Here is a 14,351-nt window from a genome sequence, read left to right as displayed (position 1 = left end):
TAATAATGTATCATATTTATACAGACTGATTTCTAAACATATTCATTGTAGTTTAAAAATACATTACTGCGAGTATTTTTGCTGTGGAGCTTTGTTGTACACTCAGATGCACCAATAATATGGAGATCCTAAAAAAAGAGACATTAGGATAGAAAAGAGGGACATAGTGATTTGGACCCCAAATAGGGACTGCCTCTCCTTAATCGGGACACTTGGGAGGTATACTCCCACCCAATGGTCAGTTCTCCTAGTGTAAATCATTATTTTTTCTTGTTTCACTTTATCTTTCTTTGTGCCCTTATATATTAGCTGCAATGGACTAACGTCTTCCACATCCTTTCCTTTAAATTAAATAAATGTTTGCAAACTTACAGAGCCAGCATAATGAACCAATACACAAGTATCCTCATATTTGTCCACTGAAGCATGCATCTGCTAAAAATAAACAAGGGAGTTTAAAAATAACAGAAAAACAGAAAGACCCACCACAAAAGGAAAATACATCTGCAAAGCCAGAAACTTGTTTGAAAATGAATCTTTAGCGTTGTCACTGGGGATTTACACCCCAGAGTTACAACTGAAGGGTCAGTGAGATTTTCGGAGCTGTTCCAAGAATCACATTACTTGTTTGATTTCCTATTGACTACAATAATTAACAACCCCTCTGTTGATTTATATACAGAAGAGTTTATATCTCGTTTAACTATTTTCTTATATAAATGGAATATTTGTATTACTAGCAGGTGTGCTATAAAAATAATAATAAGCCTAGTTAATGTTATTTTTACTTGAATAATGTTTAATCGTCTGTTTATTTTCTTACAGATTAAGATGTTTAGTGAAGCAGCTCGAGAAAGGAGATATTAATGTGACTGATCTGAAAAATAATATTGAATATGCAGCATCGGTTTTGGAAGCAGTATATATTGACGAAACCAGGTAAAATAAATTCAATTATAACTCTGAGTACCAGTTTAACCCCTTAAGGACCAAACTTCTGGAATAAAAGGGAATCATGACGTGTCACACATGTCATGTGTCCTTAAGGGGTTAAACAAGGTGAATCATTGGTGCAGAAAACTGTTACCATAAGTAATGTTTATAAATGAAATAAAACCCTAAATGGTAGTGAATTAGGGATAACCACACACGAGAAGGATTTGGATATTGTTATAGACAACAAATTAGGCAGCAATATCAATGTCAATCTGCAGTTGCTAAGGCCAGTAAGGTTTTGTCATGTATAAATAGGGGCATAAATTCTCGGGGTGAAAATATAATTTTGCCTCTTTATAAATTGCTGGTAAGACCACACCTTGAATTTGCTGTGCAATTTTGGGCACCTGTTCTAAAGAAGGATATTATTCATGACACTAGAAAAATTGCAAGGACGAGCTACAAAATTGATAAAAGGAATAGAGCATTTTAATTACGAAGAAAGGTAAAAAAATATAAGTCTCTTTAGTTTGGAAAAACGGCGCCTCAGAGGGGACATGGTAACATTATACAAATATATTCGGGGCCAGTACATTATCTGGAAATCTATTATCTGGAAATCTATTCATAAACAGGGCTATAAATAGGACACAAGGTCACGCATTTAGGCTGGAAGAAAGGAGATTTTTACAGTAAGAGCAATAAGGATATGGATATTCTCTGCCTGCAGAGGTGGTTTTATCAGAGTCCATACAGATGTTTAAACTGCAATTGGATAAATAATACAGGGATATCATTTCTAATTAGTGGGGTAATAGCTGCTTGATCCAAGGAGACATCTGACTGTGTAACGAGAATATACCCCAACACGCAGGATTCAGCTAAACAGAAGACAACACAGAGGGGAGATACATCTACCGGACCTTAGAGTGGCCGGACTCAACGTATATAGGAGAAGTACAGAGTCAGGAACGATCCGAGGTCAAGGGCACAAAGAGACAGCGTAAACTAGGACTAGCCGGGGTCTGGTACACAGTAAACAGCAAGCCGGCAAACAGAAGAGATAAGGATAAAGAAATAACGTAGTCAGAAAACAAAGCCAAGGTCAAGTACGAAGGAACATAACTGAATACAACACGCGCTAAAGGGAACTGAAACAGAAACCACGATAGGGCAAGGAACCAAGGGAAAAAGGTGAGTATAAATAACTAAACATCTATTTTGATTGGTCCCTGTCATCTCCACGCCCCCAAAAGGTAAGTGTATGGGGAGTGTGGCATGACAGTGACCAATGGGAGGCCTTTTCCAATTTAGGCTCCCACTGTCCCTTTAAGAGCGCGCCCGAGACCTGCGGCGCGCTCTTAGAGTCAGGGGGGACACGTGACCGCTTCTCGCGGTCACTGCCCGCCTTCCTGTTCTTGCCTTCGGATGAGCCGCGGCTCGAACAGAGGACCCTGGCCGGCCCCTGGAAAGGGTAAGTACCGCTACAGACTGCTATTTTGGGGTCAAGAAATAATTTTTTCCTAGTTTGTTGTATAATTGGAAGCGTTTCAGAAGTTTTTTGCCTTCTTTTGGATCAACGGCAAAAACAAATATTAGGAAGGCTGAACTTGATGGACGCAATACATACATAATATACGATAAAAAAAATAGAAAAAAAATAAATAAAAATAAATAAATAAATAAATAAATATATATATTTTTTCATAATAAAAGAGAAAAGAAATTGAAAAAATATATATATATTTTTCATAAAAAAGAGAAAAAAATAAAAATAAACCAATATATATATATATATATATTATCTTTATTTTTTTTCTCTTTCTTTTATCGTATACCATGTATGTATTGTATGCAAAAAATCCTTAATAAGATAAAAAATTACAAAAATAAAGTGTTGCATTTGCTACTTTATGCCAATATTAACTTGTTCCGTATATTTTTTACATATTTTATTTATGTATATATATATATATTTTTTTTTATCTTTATTTTTTCTCTTTTTTTCTGTCGTATACCATGTATGTATTGTATGTAAAAAAAAATGAATAATGATAATAATAAAAAAAATAAAAAAAAATATATAGAGAGTTAATACATTGCTAAACACAAATACACACACCAGTCAAGTCGTAAGAGTTGCTTTTGACACAGAAATCTCACTTTAACAGTGCTCTCACTACTGCAAGGAATTATGGGTAGGCAGATGCAAATAAGCTCAACAAAGAAGCACATTTTTGACTCATAATTCCATTTTATACATGGATTCTTTGGAGTGTGTGTCTGCTGTATACAACAGCTTTGAAACACAACCCAGGAAGATTAGCAAAGCCAGTGAACCACTCATGTACAGCTGGAAGAGCAAGTCTTATGGCTTGATTGGTGTGCGTATTTGTGTTTAGCAATGTATTAACTATCCACTTACTTCAGGTGGAAGGGGTTTTCATCCACACATTTTTCCCAACCACAACTCTTTTGCTATGTACTATATATATAAGCGTAGAACATATAATGCTCTACATTGTCCTACATTTATCCAATAATCACATTATCCACCATTTACAGTTGTATATAATAGAGGAAAAATTACAAGTTTTAGAAAATGTTACATTGTTTTAAATATTTTTATTGTTATCACAATATAAATGCAGGTTTCAAGTATTAAACGGTTAAAGCGGGTAGTCGCCTACGCAGAGGCGTGCGTATTAAAGTTTCAGTTAACATGGGGCAAACATAATGCGGATTTGTCTGAATATCATGTAATTGCCTACGCAGAGGCGTATGAGTCATTGTATGCATGTACTCACAAATATTAAGTTTACATAAGCTTTGCAGAGTTAGCCATCAAAAACAAGAACATGCTGTAATGAGCTAGTTTAACAAAGGGAGCGAGTTGAAGACTATTAATTGAGGACTATATCTTCGTTATGCATTTTAGACCGTTGCACATTTGTGTGCTCCAGCATATTTCCGGTTGCATGTAAACATTTGGTCGTGTGGTCTGGTATTTAATGTAGTTGGCCTGCCGAGATGGCTAGCGTCTTAGTGTGTGTTCTATGTGGGTCTGTGTGTGTGCCTCAATCATATGGACCGTATTTGTCAGAGAGTTCGGTTCAGATTCTGGTGTCTGTGTGTGTGTGTGTGTGTTCGTTTAAATTATTGTTGTTATAAATATGTTTATTGTTGTCGTAGCGTATTTGCGTGTAGCAGTTTTGTATATAATAAAGCTGAGGTTGCTCACGCAGGGGCGCATGTATTCGTATATACCTCAATGCGCTGTTCGTCGCCTACGCAGAGGCCGATTGGTTCATGCAGGTGTGGTACATTCGACACGGGTATGTTCAGCTGCCTGCGCTCGGCCTCCATATAGCTGGTGGTGTGCCTTTGCCCCTGTTACACCAGTGAACGTTTGTTTGCGCGGAATGACCCAGAGCCCTCCCCTCTGAGAGGCACATACCAGTCTCTCAACATCGTCCTGTGTTGTTCTAGTGCATATATTGGGGTGTTACTCATGTCACTGAGTTTCTGTTGTCTTGTGTACCTTGGCGCGTTGTGGTTGTGTTCCGCGATTCATGTGCCGTGTACGTCCTTGTAATATGGGTGGATTTTGCGTTTGTCTGGCTGTGCAGCGCTTTATGCGACTAAGAGTATTTCAGTGTTTTCCGTTTGGTTTATGTGATGGCAGGTGCTTATTGGTGTTCGGTGTGTGGTGCCTATTTTCGTATTGTGTTGTCTCTGCGGGTTAGGTGCGGATTGTCTTGGTTGGGTGTATGTGTGCGTGTACATCGTTGCGAACTGTTGGGCTTATGTTTCTTGTGTGCGTAGGACTCCCCTAGGTTGACCTCGGTGGCGTCTCTCCCTGCGTCTCGGTTGTTTGTGTATCTAAGCCGGGACGGGCTCCTTGTGTCATTGTGTTGGGTTGTACCGTGTTTGTAGTGTCTCCAGTCCGTCGTGTTCAGTGGGGGGTGTCCCTCAAATGTCCGTCAGTCGCGTTTCGCTGCCGTGCCTGTCCTGTGGGGTATGGTAGTGGGTCTGGTCCCCGTTTGGTAGTGGATGGTGGGGTTGGTGTAAGGGTATGGGGTCATTTGTGGCTCCTTCCCCTGCTGCTGCTCCACTCCGCCGCACCGCTCCGCCCCCCCCTCTGGCCTCCCCTGCTGCTCTCTCCTTCCTCTCGTCTCCGCCGGTTACTGCTGGACTAGGCGTAGTTGAAAGTCGTTCGATGTGGTTATCCTCAGCCAGTGTAACCAGCGTGAGATGTAACGGTCTCTGAGCTTCGGAGTGTTTGCCTTTATATCTTCATATTTCCTGGTGGTTTCCACCTCTTCCACCCACCTCGATATCGGGGGTACGTTTCCCTGCTTCCAGTAGATGGGGATTATAGCTTTAGCTGCGTTTAGCAGCCGCGGTACAACGGACCTGCTGTATGTTTGCACGGCCATGTTGGTATGATGGAGGAGGAAGGCTGCCGGAGATCTTGGGAGCATCTCGTCTGTTACCTCGCGTATGACGTCCCTAACTGTGTCCCAAAATGGCTTTAGCCGTGTGCAGGACCACCAGATATGTAAAAATGTGCCTGTTTCCTCCCCGCATCTCCAGTGTCTGGTATGTATGGATTCCTAGCGTGAAGTGTTGTTGGCGTCAGATACCATCTGGTGAGTATCTTGTAGGAGTTTTCTTGTAGGCGTGCGGAGCTTGGCGTTTTTTGTACTAGGGTGAGGCATTTGTCCCAGTCTGCTTCTGACATGGGCTCGTCAAGGTCTTCTTCCCAGTTCCTTATACAGGGCGGCGCCAAAATGTATCTGCTGGTGATCAGTATTGTATATATCTGTGAGATAGCCCGGGGTGTTTCCTTGTCTTGCGTGCAGATTCGTTCGAATTGTGTCGTCTCCCTCATCAGGGACGGTTTTTGTGGGATCGATCTGCGTACTGGAAGAGTTGTGCTCTGGCCAGCGTATGGGAGAATGTGTGTAGTCTGTCTGGGAAGAGTTCTGTTAATGGCCAAATGTTGAACGGGTGCACAAGGACGTCCATCATGCGGGGGACAGCCGTGTGACCTGTTGGACCAGGCCTGGGACCAAGGTCACCCGCTGGGAAGTCCGGATTGCCCCTCAGTGGTAGCAGCGGACCCGGGTCTGTCGTTAGGTAGTGTTTTAGTCCCTGCCTGTGCCAGATCTTCATGGTTGCCGCCACGAAGGGGTTGGTGATGCGTTTACTTCTGTATGCCGCCGCGGGTATCCAGGGTAACGTCCGGAGGTCGCAATTGATGGTGTCAGATTCCAGTTGGGTCCATGGTTTTGTGCCGCTGGCTATCGTCCAACTGGCTACTCGTGTTAGGTGTGTGGCGTGATAGTATTTTTCAAAGTCAGGGAGTGCCAGGCCTCCTCGGAGTTTAGGTAAGATTAACTGGTTGTGTGCTATGTGTGGGGACCTGCCTTTCCATATAAACGTGCGGACCTCGGCCTTCAGTGCCTTAAAGAATGTTTGAGGGGCTAGGATCGGTACTGTCTGGAACACAAACAGCAGCTTGGGCAGTAGTGTCATCTTAACCGCATTTATCCTCCCTAGCCAGGAGATGTAGAGGGCATTCCATCCATGAAGTTCCTCCACCGCTTTTTTTAATATAGGGAGATAATTTTGTGTGTACAGGTCTGCCGGGTTGGTGGTGAGCCAAACCCCTAGGTATCGCATGCGGTGGTCGCACCAGCGGTATGGGTGTTGCCTCTGAAGGGTCAGTCTATCCGCGTGCTTGATGGTTAAGTTCAGTATCTCTGATTTTGAGTAATTGATTTTAAGGTTTGAGACCAGCCCGTATTCCCCGAATTCTTTCTGTATCGCTGGTAGGGAGGTTTGCGGGTTCGTGACCACGAATAGCATATCATCTGCATATGCTAGTGTTTTGTGATGTGTGTTCCCTATCGTGATCCCCTGGATGTCTGCATTATGCCTGATCTTGTTCAGGAATGGCTCCAGCGTCAGCGCGAATAGTAATGGCGAAAGCGGGCAGCCTTGCCTGGTCCCGTTGTGGATCTGGAACGGGTCCGTCAGTGCGCCGTTGATCCTGATTCGTGCCGTCGGGCAGGTGTATAGTGCCCTCGTCCAGGTGCTGTATTTCGGTCCTATTCCTATGGCGTGGAGGGTTTCCATCAGCATATCCCAGTCCACCCGGTCGAACGCCTTCTCCGCGTCCGTAGACAGAAGAAGGGTTCCGTGCTGCTGGGTCCTGATGTGCGCTATGATATTTAGGGCCCGAATCGTGTTGTCCCTCACCTCCCTGCCTGGGATGAATCCCGTTTGGTCCGGGTGGATCATGGCCGGCAGTAGTGGCCCAGCCGCGACGCCATGACACTGGCAAGGAGTTTGATGTCGGTGTTTAGTACCGATATCGGGCGATAGCTTGGGCACACTGTCGGGTCTTTTCCTTCCTTCGGCAGCAGGGTGATATTCGCCGAGGTGAACTGCGCCGTTGGCGTGGCCCCCTCTTGAATGGAGTTCAGGGCTCGCAGTAGTTTCGGAACGACCTCCTGTGCGAAGACTTTGTAGTATTGGAGAGGGAGTCCGTCTGGCCCCAGTGCTCTGCCCGTTTTCGCCTTCTTCATCGCATACGCCAGTTCTTCCGGTGTGATGGGGGCTTCCAATGCTTCTCGATCGGCCTCTTGTAGTTCCCACATGTGTGCCGAATTCAGGTATCTGTGTATGGCATTAATTTTGTTCGGTTGTGGGTCTCCCTGTTCGTCTCGCCGGAGGTGGTATAGGCCCTGGTAGTAGGTGTGGAATTCCGTCGCTATCTGGTCTGGGAGGTGCTTAAGTCGTTGCTGCGTGTCTTTTATCTTGGGGATGTATAGTTGAGTTTTTCGTTGTTTCAGAAGGTTTGCCAGCAGTCTCCCGCATTTATCGCCATGTTCATGTATCATGTGTCTGTAGTGTTGGTATGAGCGCTGGATGGCTCGGTTGAGGTGTGTTGTAAGTTGGGTCCGTTTGGCTGTTAGGTCTCTGTACGTCTGTGCGTCGAGGGTTCGTTTGTGTCTGGCCTCCAGGACCGCTATGTCTTTGCTGAGTTCGAGCGTCTCCCGCGCCGCCGCCCTCTTGCGGGTCGCGCATTTGGCGATGATCCGGCCTCTGACGACCGTTTTATGCGCTTCCCAGCACGTCAGCGGTGTCACTTCCTCCGTTTCATTGATTTGGAAGTATTCTCTTATGGTGTTACTGATCTTGTCTGCTTCCACCCCATCAGAAAGGATCGATTCGTTAAGTCTCCATGACATTTGCCGGGGTCTGTATAGCGGCGATTTGAGCCGCATTTGTATTGGGCTGTGGTCAGACCAGGTCATTGGCAGGATCTCTGCGTCTCGGAGCAGGTTCAGGTTGTGATGTGTCATCAGGAAGTAATCCAGTCTCGTGTATGTCGAGTGTGTCTGTGAATAGAAGGTGTAGTCCTTGGTTGTTGGGTGCAGTGCTCACCAGCAGTCTGCTAATTGGTGGAGATGTAGAAGGCGAAGTGTGTTGGCGTGTTTGTCGTGTGGTGTTGTTCCGCGCGGTGACATGGAGTCCTGATCTGGGTGTAGTGCCAAGTTCAGATCTCCCCCGATGATCAGGGTGCCCTCCGTGAATTTCATCAAGGTGCTTAGGGCGTTCCGGAGGAAGTAGTGCTGTTTCGTGTTCGGAGCATAGAGGTTGGCGAATGTGTAGGTCTGATCTACTATTGTGCCTTTAGTGAAAAGATATCTGCCTTGTTTGCACCTGAGGGTGGCTATCTCTTTGTATGGGGTTCTGCTTGAGAAGAGAATGCAGACTCCTAGTGTTCGTTTATCCGGGTTGTTACTAAAGTACCCTGTTCGAAAGTTGCGGTCTTACAGGGCTGGCGCCCTGCCTTCCTGGAAGTGCGTTTCTTGGATAAACGCCACCGACGCCCTGTAGTGTTTCAGGTCTCTCAGGAGCCTTGTGCGCTTCTCCCTGACATTGTGGCCATTTACATTGTAGGAGATTATGCTCAGGTCTTCCCGGGTGAACCCGTCGGGGCTCGGGGTCGGCATCGTCAGGGCAGCCGCAGGGGGTGGATAGATGGGTAAAGGCAGGAAGGGACGGTGGATGAGGCTGTGGTTAGTGGGTTCGTATAGTGTGGTGTGGTTCTGTGTTTGGTCTCTTCTTGTGCTAGAGCTGTGTGGGTCTACGTAATCCGCAGAAGTACTGTGAACTTTAGGTTAATGGACAATCGTCCCGGTGGATTGACCGTGTAGCCCTACCAGTTGGTGGGCTTGGGTTGTTTCCGGGAGTTGTATGGCCCCCTAGTATCGGGGGTTTCTGTGTCCTACACCTGTGGGGGTGTCGGGTAGTTCGTCCGTGGTGGGCTATCCCTCCGCGTGTCTTAAACAGTAGTTAGTACTAGTAGTAGTCTATGATCCTTCGCCTCCTAGGTGGTTGTGTATCTGTAGCGTCTGCTCGGTTTCTCTGTGTGTGTTGGGTTTTATTCTGTGTGTGCGTGGTGCGCTGTGTCATGTGCGTGTTGTTACTGCCGCACTCTTACAGCTATTCTGATTCAGAATTGTATTGCCATGGGCACAATGTGCCGTGTGGGGTTGGGTCTCGCGTGCTGTTGAGTTTAGGATCAGTCTGGGCTGGGCTGATCTTTGTTGTGGGGTGGGGGTGTGTCGCTATTCTGTAGTCTGCTGGTGGTGCGTGTCTATTCGGGGTTAGGGGATAGGACACCATGTGGCATGGGGGGGGGCTATATTGATTCCTGGACTGCGTCTTAGCGTCAATTTCTGCTCAGCGTGTGGGTGGTCTGGCATCTATGTGTTGCTTCTCACGGTATTGACTATCCCTCTGTTGTGGCCATGGTTCGTCTGGGCCTCTGAGCTTTGCGCATTGTCACGTTTGTTTCCCTAAGCATGTGTTGTGTCCCACTTTGTCATGTGCGTATGCAGACTGGTGCTCTGGGTTACCACTTTTTTGTCATGAATAAAACAGTTCGTGCAGTATACCTTAATGCAATGTCACACAATATATACACATAACATATACACAATTCCCAGTTTCCCTCTTTCTGTTTGTATGTGTCGTGGGACCCATGCTGTAAGGATCGGGTGTCTGCCTAGAACCTTGCTTGCCTCTACATTCTACCCGCTTGCGTGAACCGTATCTCTGTGTTCAGTAGCTGAGCGTAGGTGGGTCAACTTTTTCTACTTCTTTTTTTTTTCCCTCCTTTCCTCCCCCTCCTCCCCCCTGTGTGTTTGGGAAAGTTTGGAACTTTTGTCGTGTCGTTTCCCCCCCTCCCCCTCACCTTCCCTCCCCCTCCCCTCCTTCCCCCCATCTCCCCCGGTTGTTAATCTATATGTCTGTATTGTTGTTTCTTCCCCCTGCGCCAACCCTCCCCCACCCCCCTCCCCTCTGCCCTCCTGCGACCCCCCCTTCTTCCACCCTATCTTTCTCGGGTGCATCCTGTCTTCCTGCTCTTGCCGTGCTTCTGTCTTTCCCTTCCCTGAACCCTTCCTATGCTCGACTCAGCTTTTGTTCCCCGTGTGTCCCGCTCCCCCTCCTTCTCAGGTGTCGTCCCTCAGGTTCCAACCCCACTCCCTCCCCCTGTGGGTTGTTAGTTGGTATTGCAACATGAGGTGGGGCCCAAGCGTCTGTCTGAGTTGCACCTCAGGTGATAGTTCTGCAGGGATGCTTGCGTTTCTGTTCGTGCGCCTGCTCGCCATCTTCGTTGCCCACTGTGGCTGGGCTACCCATCCCCCTCCCCAAAGTGTCCTGTCTGCCCCCCCTGCGCCTTATCTGGCGGTATAGGTGTTGCCATGTGTTCGTCTTTTATGCGGAGTCCCCCATGGTGTGGGGCTGATGTGGCTGGTGTCCCCTGCGCCCCTTAGCTCCCCATCCCCCTCCCCATGGCTTGCTGATGAGTGTGGTATGAATTGGTCAGTGCCCTCTGTCTGTACTCACGGTTTCATTGAGCTGTGCAGTGATACCCATGTCCCCATTCCCGTTCCCTGGCTGCGCTGCTTGGTGTGTGGTTACCGCTCCCTCCTCACTGGGCCCTGGTTCCCGTCGCGTTGTTGCTGTTGCTGGGGTCTTTGCTGGCCTGCGTTTGGTCTGCGTGGTTGTTGTGGTCCCGGTGGTTGTTGAAGAAATGATCTCGTCAACCAGTCAGGTACCTGTTGTGGCGGGAGGCCCAGGCTTCGTAGGAATCCTGGGACGTCTCCTGGCTTTCTTATGAACAGTTGGTCTTGACCGTGTCTTGCAGAGAGTGAGAATGGGTAGCCCCAGCGGTATTGGATACCCGCCTGTTGTAGGGCTGATGTCACTGGGCGCAGGGCTCTTCTGGCTTGTAAAGTGTACCTGGACAAATCTTGGTATATGGAGATGGTTTGGCCTGCCATGCGGACAGTTCCCATGCGGCGGGCTGTGCGTAGTATTTCTTCTTTGAGATGATAGTTGTCGAGGCAGCATATTATGTCCCTGGGTTGTTCTTCTGGTGCTGGTATGGGTCTCAGGGCTCTGTGCGCTCGGACCAGACCTATTCGGGGCGTGTGTTGGCCGCCCAGGACTTGGGCGAAAATTTGCCTCAGTAGTTCCGGTACGTTCTCCGAGGGGCCTCCCTCCCGCACCCCGCGGACTCGCAGGTTCAGTCTGCGGCCACGGTTGTCCAGGTCATCGACCCATGTTGTAAGGTATGCTATATCTGCCTCCTGGTTCATCACTGCCGTGTTTGTCTGCTCGACGTCTGTTCTCAGCGCCTTGGTCTCGGTTTCTGTTACCGCCATGCGGGCCTCCACGTTCACTAAGTCGGCACGCAGTTGGGCTACCTCCTCGCGGACCACGCGACCCAGGCGGTCTGATAGGGCTTCAAAGTCAGATTTAGTGAGCAGATTAGGGAGAATGTCTCTCCACTCACCCTCTTGCTGCTGCTGCTGGGGTTCTGACAGTGTTGGGGATAATCTGGCTGGTGTGGATGGGAGTGATTCGCCGGCCTGGCTTGCGGCCTCCATCTCCCGTTGCGGTGACTGTGCGCGGGTTGCAGCCTGGAGGTAGGACCGGATTGTGTGGTCTCCCCCGGGTCCCGAGGGTCTTGGGGTGCCGCCGGGGTCTGCCTGACGTTTTGTGCGACCCATCTGCGGTGTGAGAGTGTGCCGGTTTCGCTTGTTGAGCGGTGTTATTGCGAGCGCCACGAGGAGCTCTGGAACTAAGCGGCCATCTTCGTCGGCTGCCGGACACGCCCCCGAAAATGTTACATTGGACATAAAAGAAAATATATATATATTTATATATTTCCATAATAAACCTCAAAGAGCTGATTCTCTCATTTTTTAATTGCAACAATTTGACAGTGAACAATTTGATATCGGCATAAAGTCAAGCAAAGCTGTACATCATCGTCAGGGGAGCCTTGTCCTGCCAGATTAAATATTCACACAAATAAACTGAAATATAATAGTATACAAAGCAGAAAGAAGCAATATGATTGGCTTGGCTGTTTCACCCAATCACTTATCTCCTTTCATTACCATCTATATGAAATGGAATTGCCCTGTGTTACTCAGAAGTTGTAATTTGTATAACAACCACTGAGTGGGCAGATTGATATACTAAAATAAATTAGGGAAGCACCCTAAGCTACCACAAGAGGACATCGTCTTAAATTAGAGGGGTAAAGGTTTAAAAATAATATCAGGAAGTATTATTTTACTGAGAGGGTAGTGGATGCATGGAACAGCCTTCCAAGTGAAGTGGTATAGGTTAACACAGTGAAGGAGTTTAAGCATGCGTGGGACAGGCATAAGGCTATGCTAGTTATAAGTTATAATGAAAGTATTTAGAAAATTGGGCAGACTAGATGGGCCTAATGGTTCTTATCTGCCGTCATATTCTATGTTTCTATGTATGTCCACATATATATAGAGAAAGAAGGAAGGGGACTTCATTTTTAGGTATGCTTGTATTGTGTTTTTGTGTTCTTGTGAAAGCTAACCTTTTAATGTTCATTTTGTACAGTTTAAACTAATGTTATTGTAGCCAAGCATATCTTGCCATATCTAATTACAAAGTAAAAATTTCCGTATTTTTTTCCCTTCGATTAAAGAACAGAATAACTCAAAGCATCATATCATAAAAGCAATCTCTAAACGGCAGGCTATTAACATTTTTCCAAAACAAAACACATTTATTATGTAAACCAGCTTGAATTCTATGTAATAAACGATTACTTTACACAAAGTAGGTTCAATGTGAATAAACACTTTATCAAACCGCTTTTCATGAGTTGAAAACACAAATTAGCATGTTTTAATAAAACACACTATATATCTGTATGATACAAACCAATATAGGCAGAGTGTACAGGAATATGGAGAAAAGCACTCCTCTGTTTCAACAGCCCATACACAAAAAAATAACATAGATAGATAATTGGATCTCTTCCCCATATATCAATACTGTTATGGTAAATTACCCATTGCTAAGTTACCTTACCAATAAATTGATTTTAAAGACAGTGTAGGCCAAGTATAAGTATGATGGCAAAGATCGTTATGTCATTAAAGGATATGGCATAGGCTAAGCTATATTTGAGTATTAGTCAATCATGTTCACTTAACTACCACAATACTACTAAAAGAAAATGTCACCTGTTGGGTTTAACTTATGGAAAATCCAACTATGAAAATAGTAAATTGTTGGATGCTTTGCATTTAAAGGGATTCCCCAGTGCCAGGAAAACATATTTGTCCCTCGGCGCTGGGTCAGGCTCCGCCTACTTTCCTCCCCTGCCAATGTCAGCCGGCGGGGGAGACTTAATGCGCATGCGCGGCAATGGTCGCACACGCGCATTAGACCTCCCCGTAGGAAAGCATTATTCATTGCTCATGCTTTCCTATGGGGATTTTGGCGACGCTGAAGGTCCTCACATAGCGTGAGGACGTCCAGCGTCGTATAACACACTTTTCGTGTTCTAGGAACACAGAAGTCCCTCTAGTGGCTGTCTGATAGACAGCCACTAGAGGAGGAATTAAGCCTGCAAGGTAATTATTGCAGTTTATGAAAACTTCAATAATTACACATGCAGGGTTAAGGGTAGTGGGAGTTGGCCCCCAGACCACTCAAATGGGCAGAAGTGGTCTGGGTGCCTGGAATGTCCCTTTAATCCTAAATGGACAAGCATTAGCCAAGATTCTTTTTATTAAGACAGTTTGTGTCATTGGCCATGAAGGGCTTAAACAGTCTGTTGTCTCTTCTGTGCAAATTAATGCACATGCATTAACGGTACAAGCGGCCCTTTGTTTCTGTATTCCAAACAGATCTTGTCCACTATGTCCAAAGTGAGAAAGCTGGAGATATGTGTCTGTACTTTGTGAAGTAAGATTGTTTAGGAGGATAAGGGTTATTGAGAGGTAGGGTTAGGTAGGGCTAAGTATCGTGTTCGGGTGCTC

General features: G+C 46.2%; 1 protein-coding gene across 2 annotated transcripts in view; it reads left to right on the top strand.

Annotated features, from left to right (window-relative positions):
• The window catches only part of PDE1A (phosphodiesterase 1A), a 314,453-nt gene that overhangs the window by 194,468 nt on the left and 105,634 nt on the right, over positions 1-14,351 (top strand). For both annotated transcript variants that reach the window (XM_063428688.1, XM_063428689.1), the window contains exon 2: positions 826-939. In XM_063428688.1, coding sequence (XP_063284758.1) covers positions 826-939 — 114 coding nt within the window. The remainder of the gene's footprint in view (positions 1-825; positions 940-14,351) is intronic.

The sequence above is a fragment of the Pelobates fuscus genome, chromosome 8 (genome assembly GCF_036172605.1).
Source record: "Pelobates fuscus isolate aPelFus1 chromosome 8, aPelFus1.pri, whole genome shotgun sequence".
In the NCBI taxonomy this organism is placed as follows: Eukaryota; Metazoa; Chordata; class Amphibia; order Anura; family Pelobatidae; genus Pelobates; species Pelobates fuscus.
This window is presented reverse-complemented; position numbering and strand designations above follow the sequence as displayed.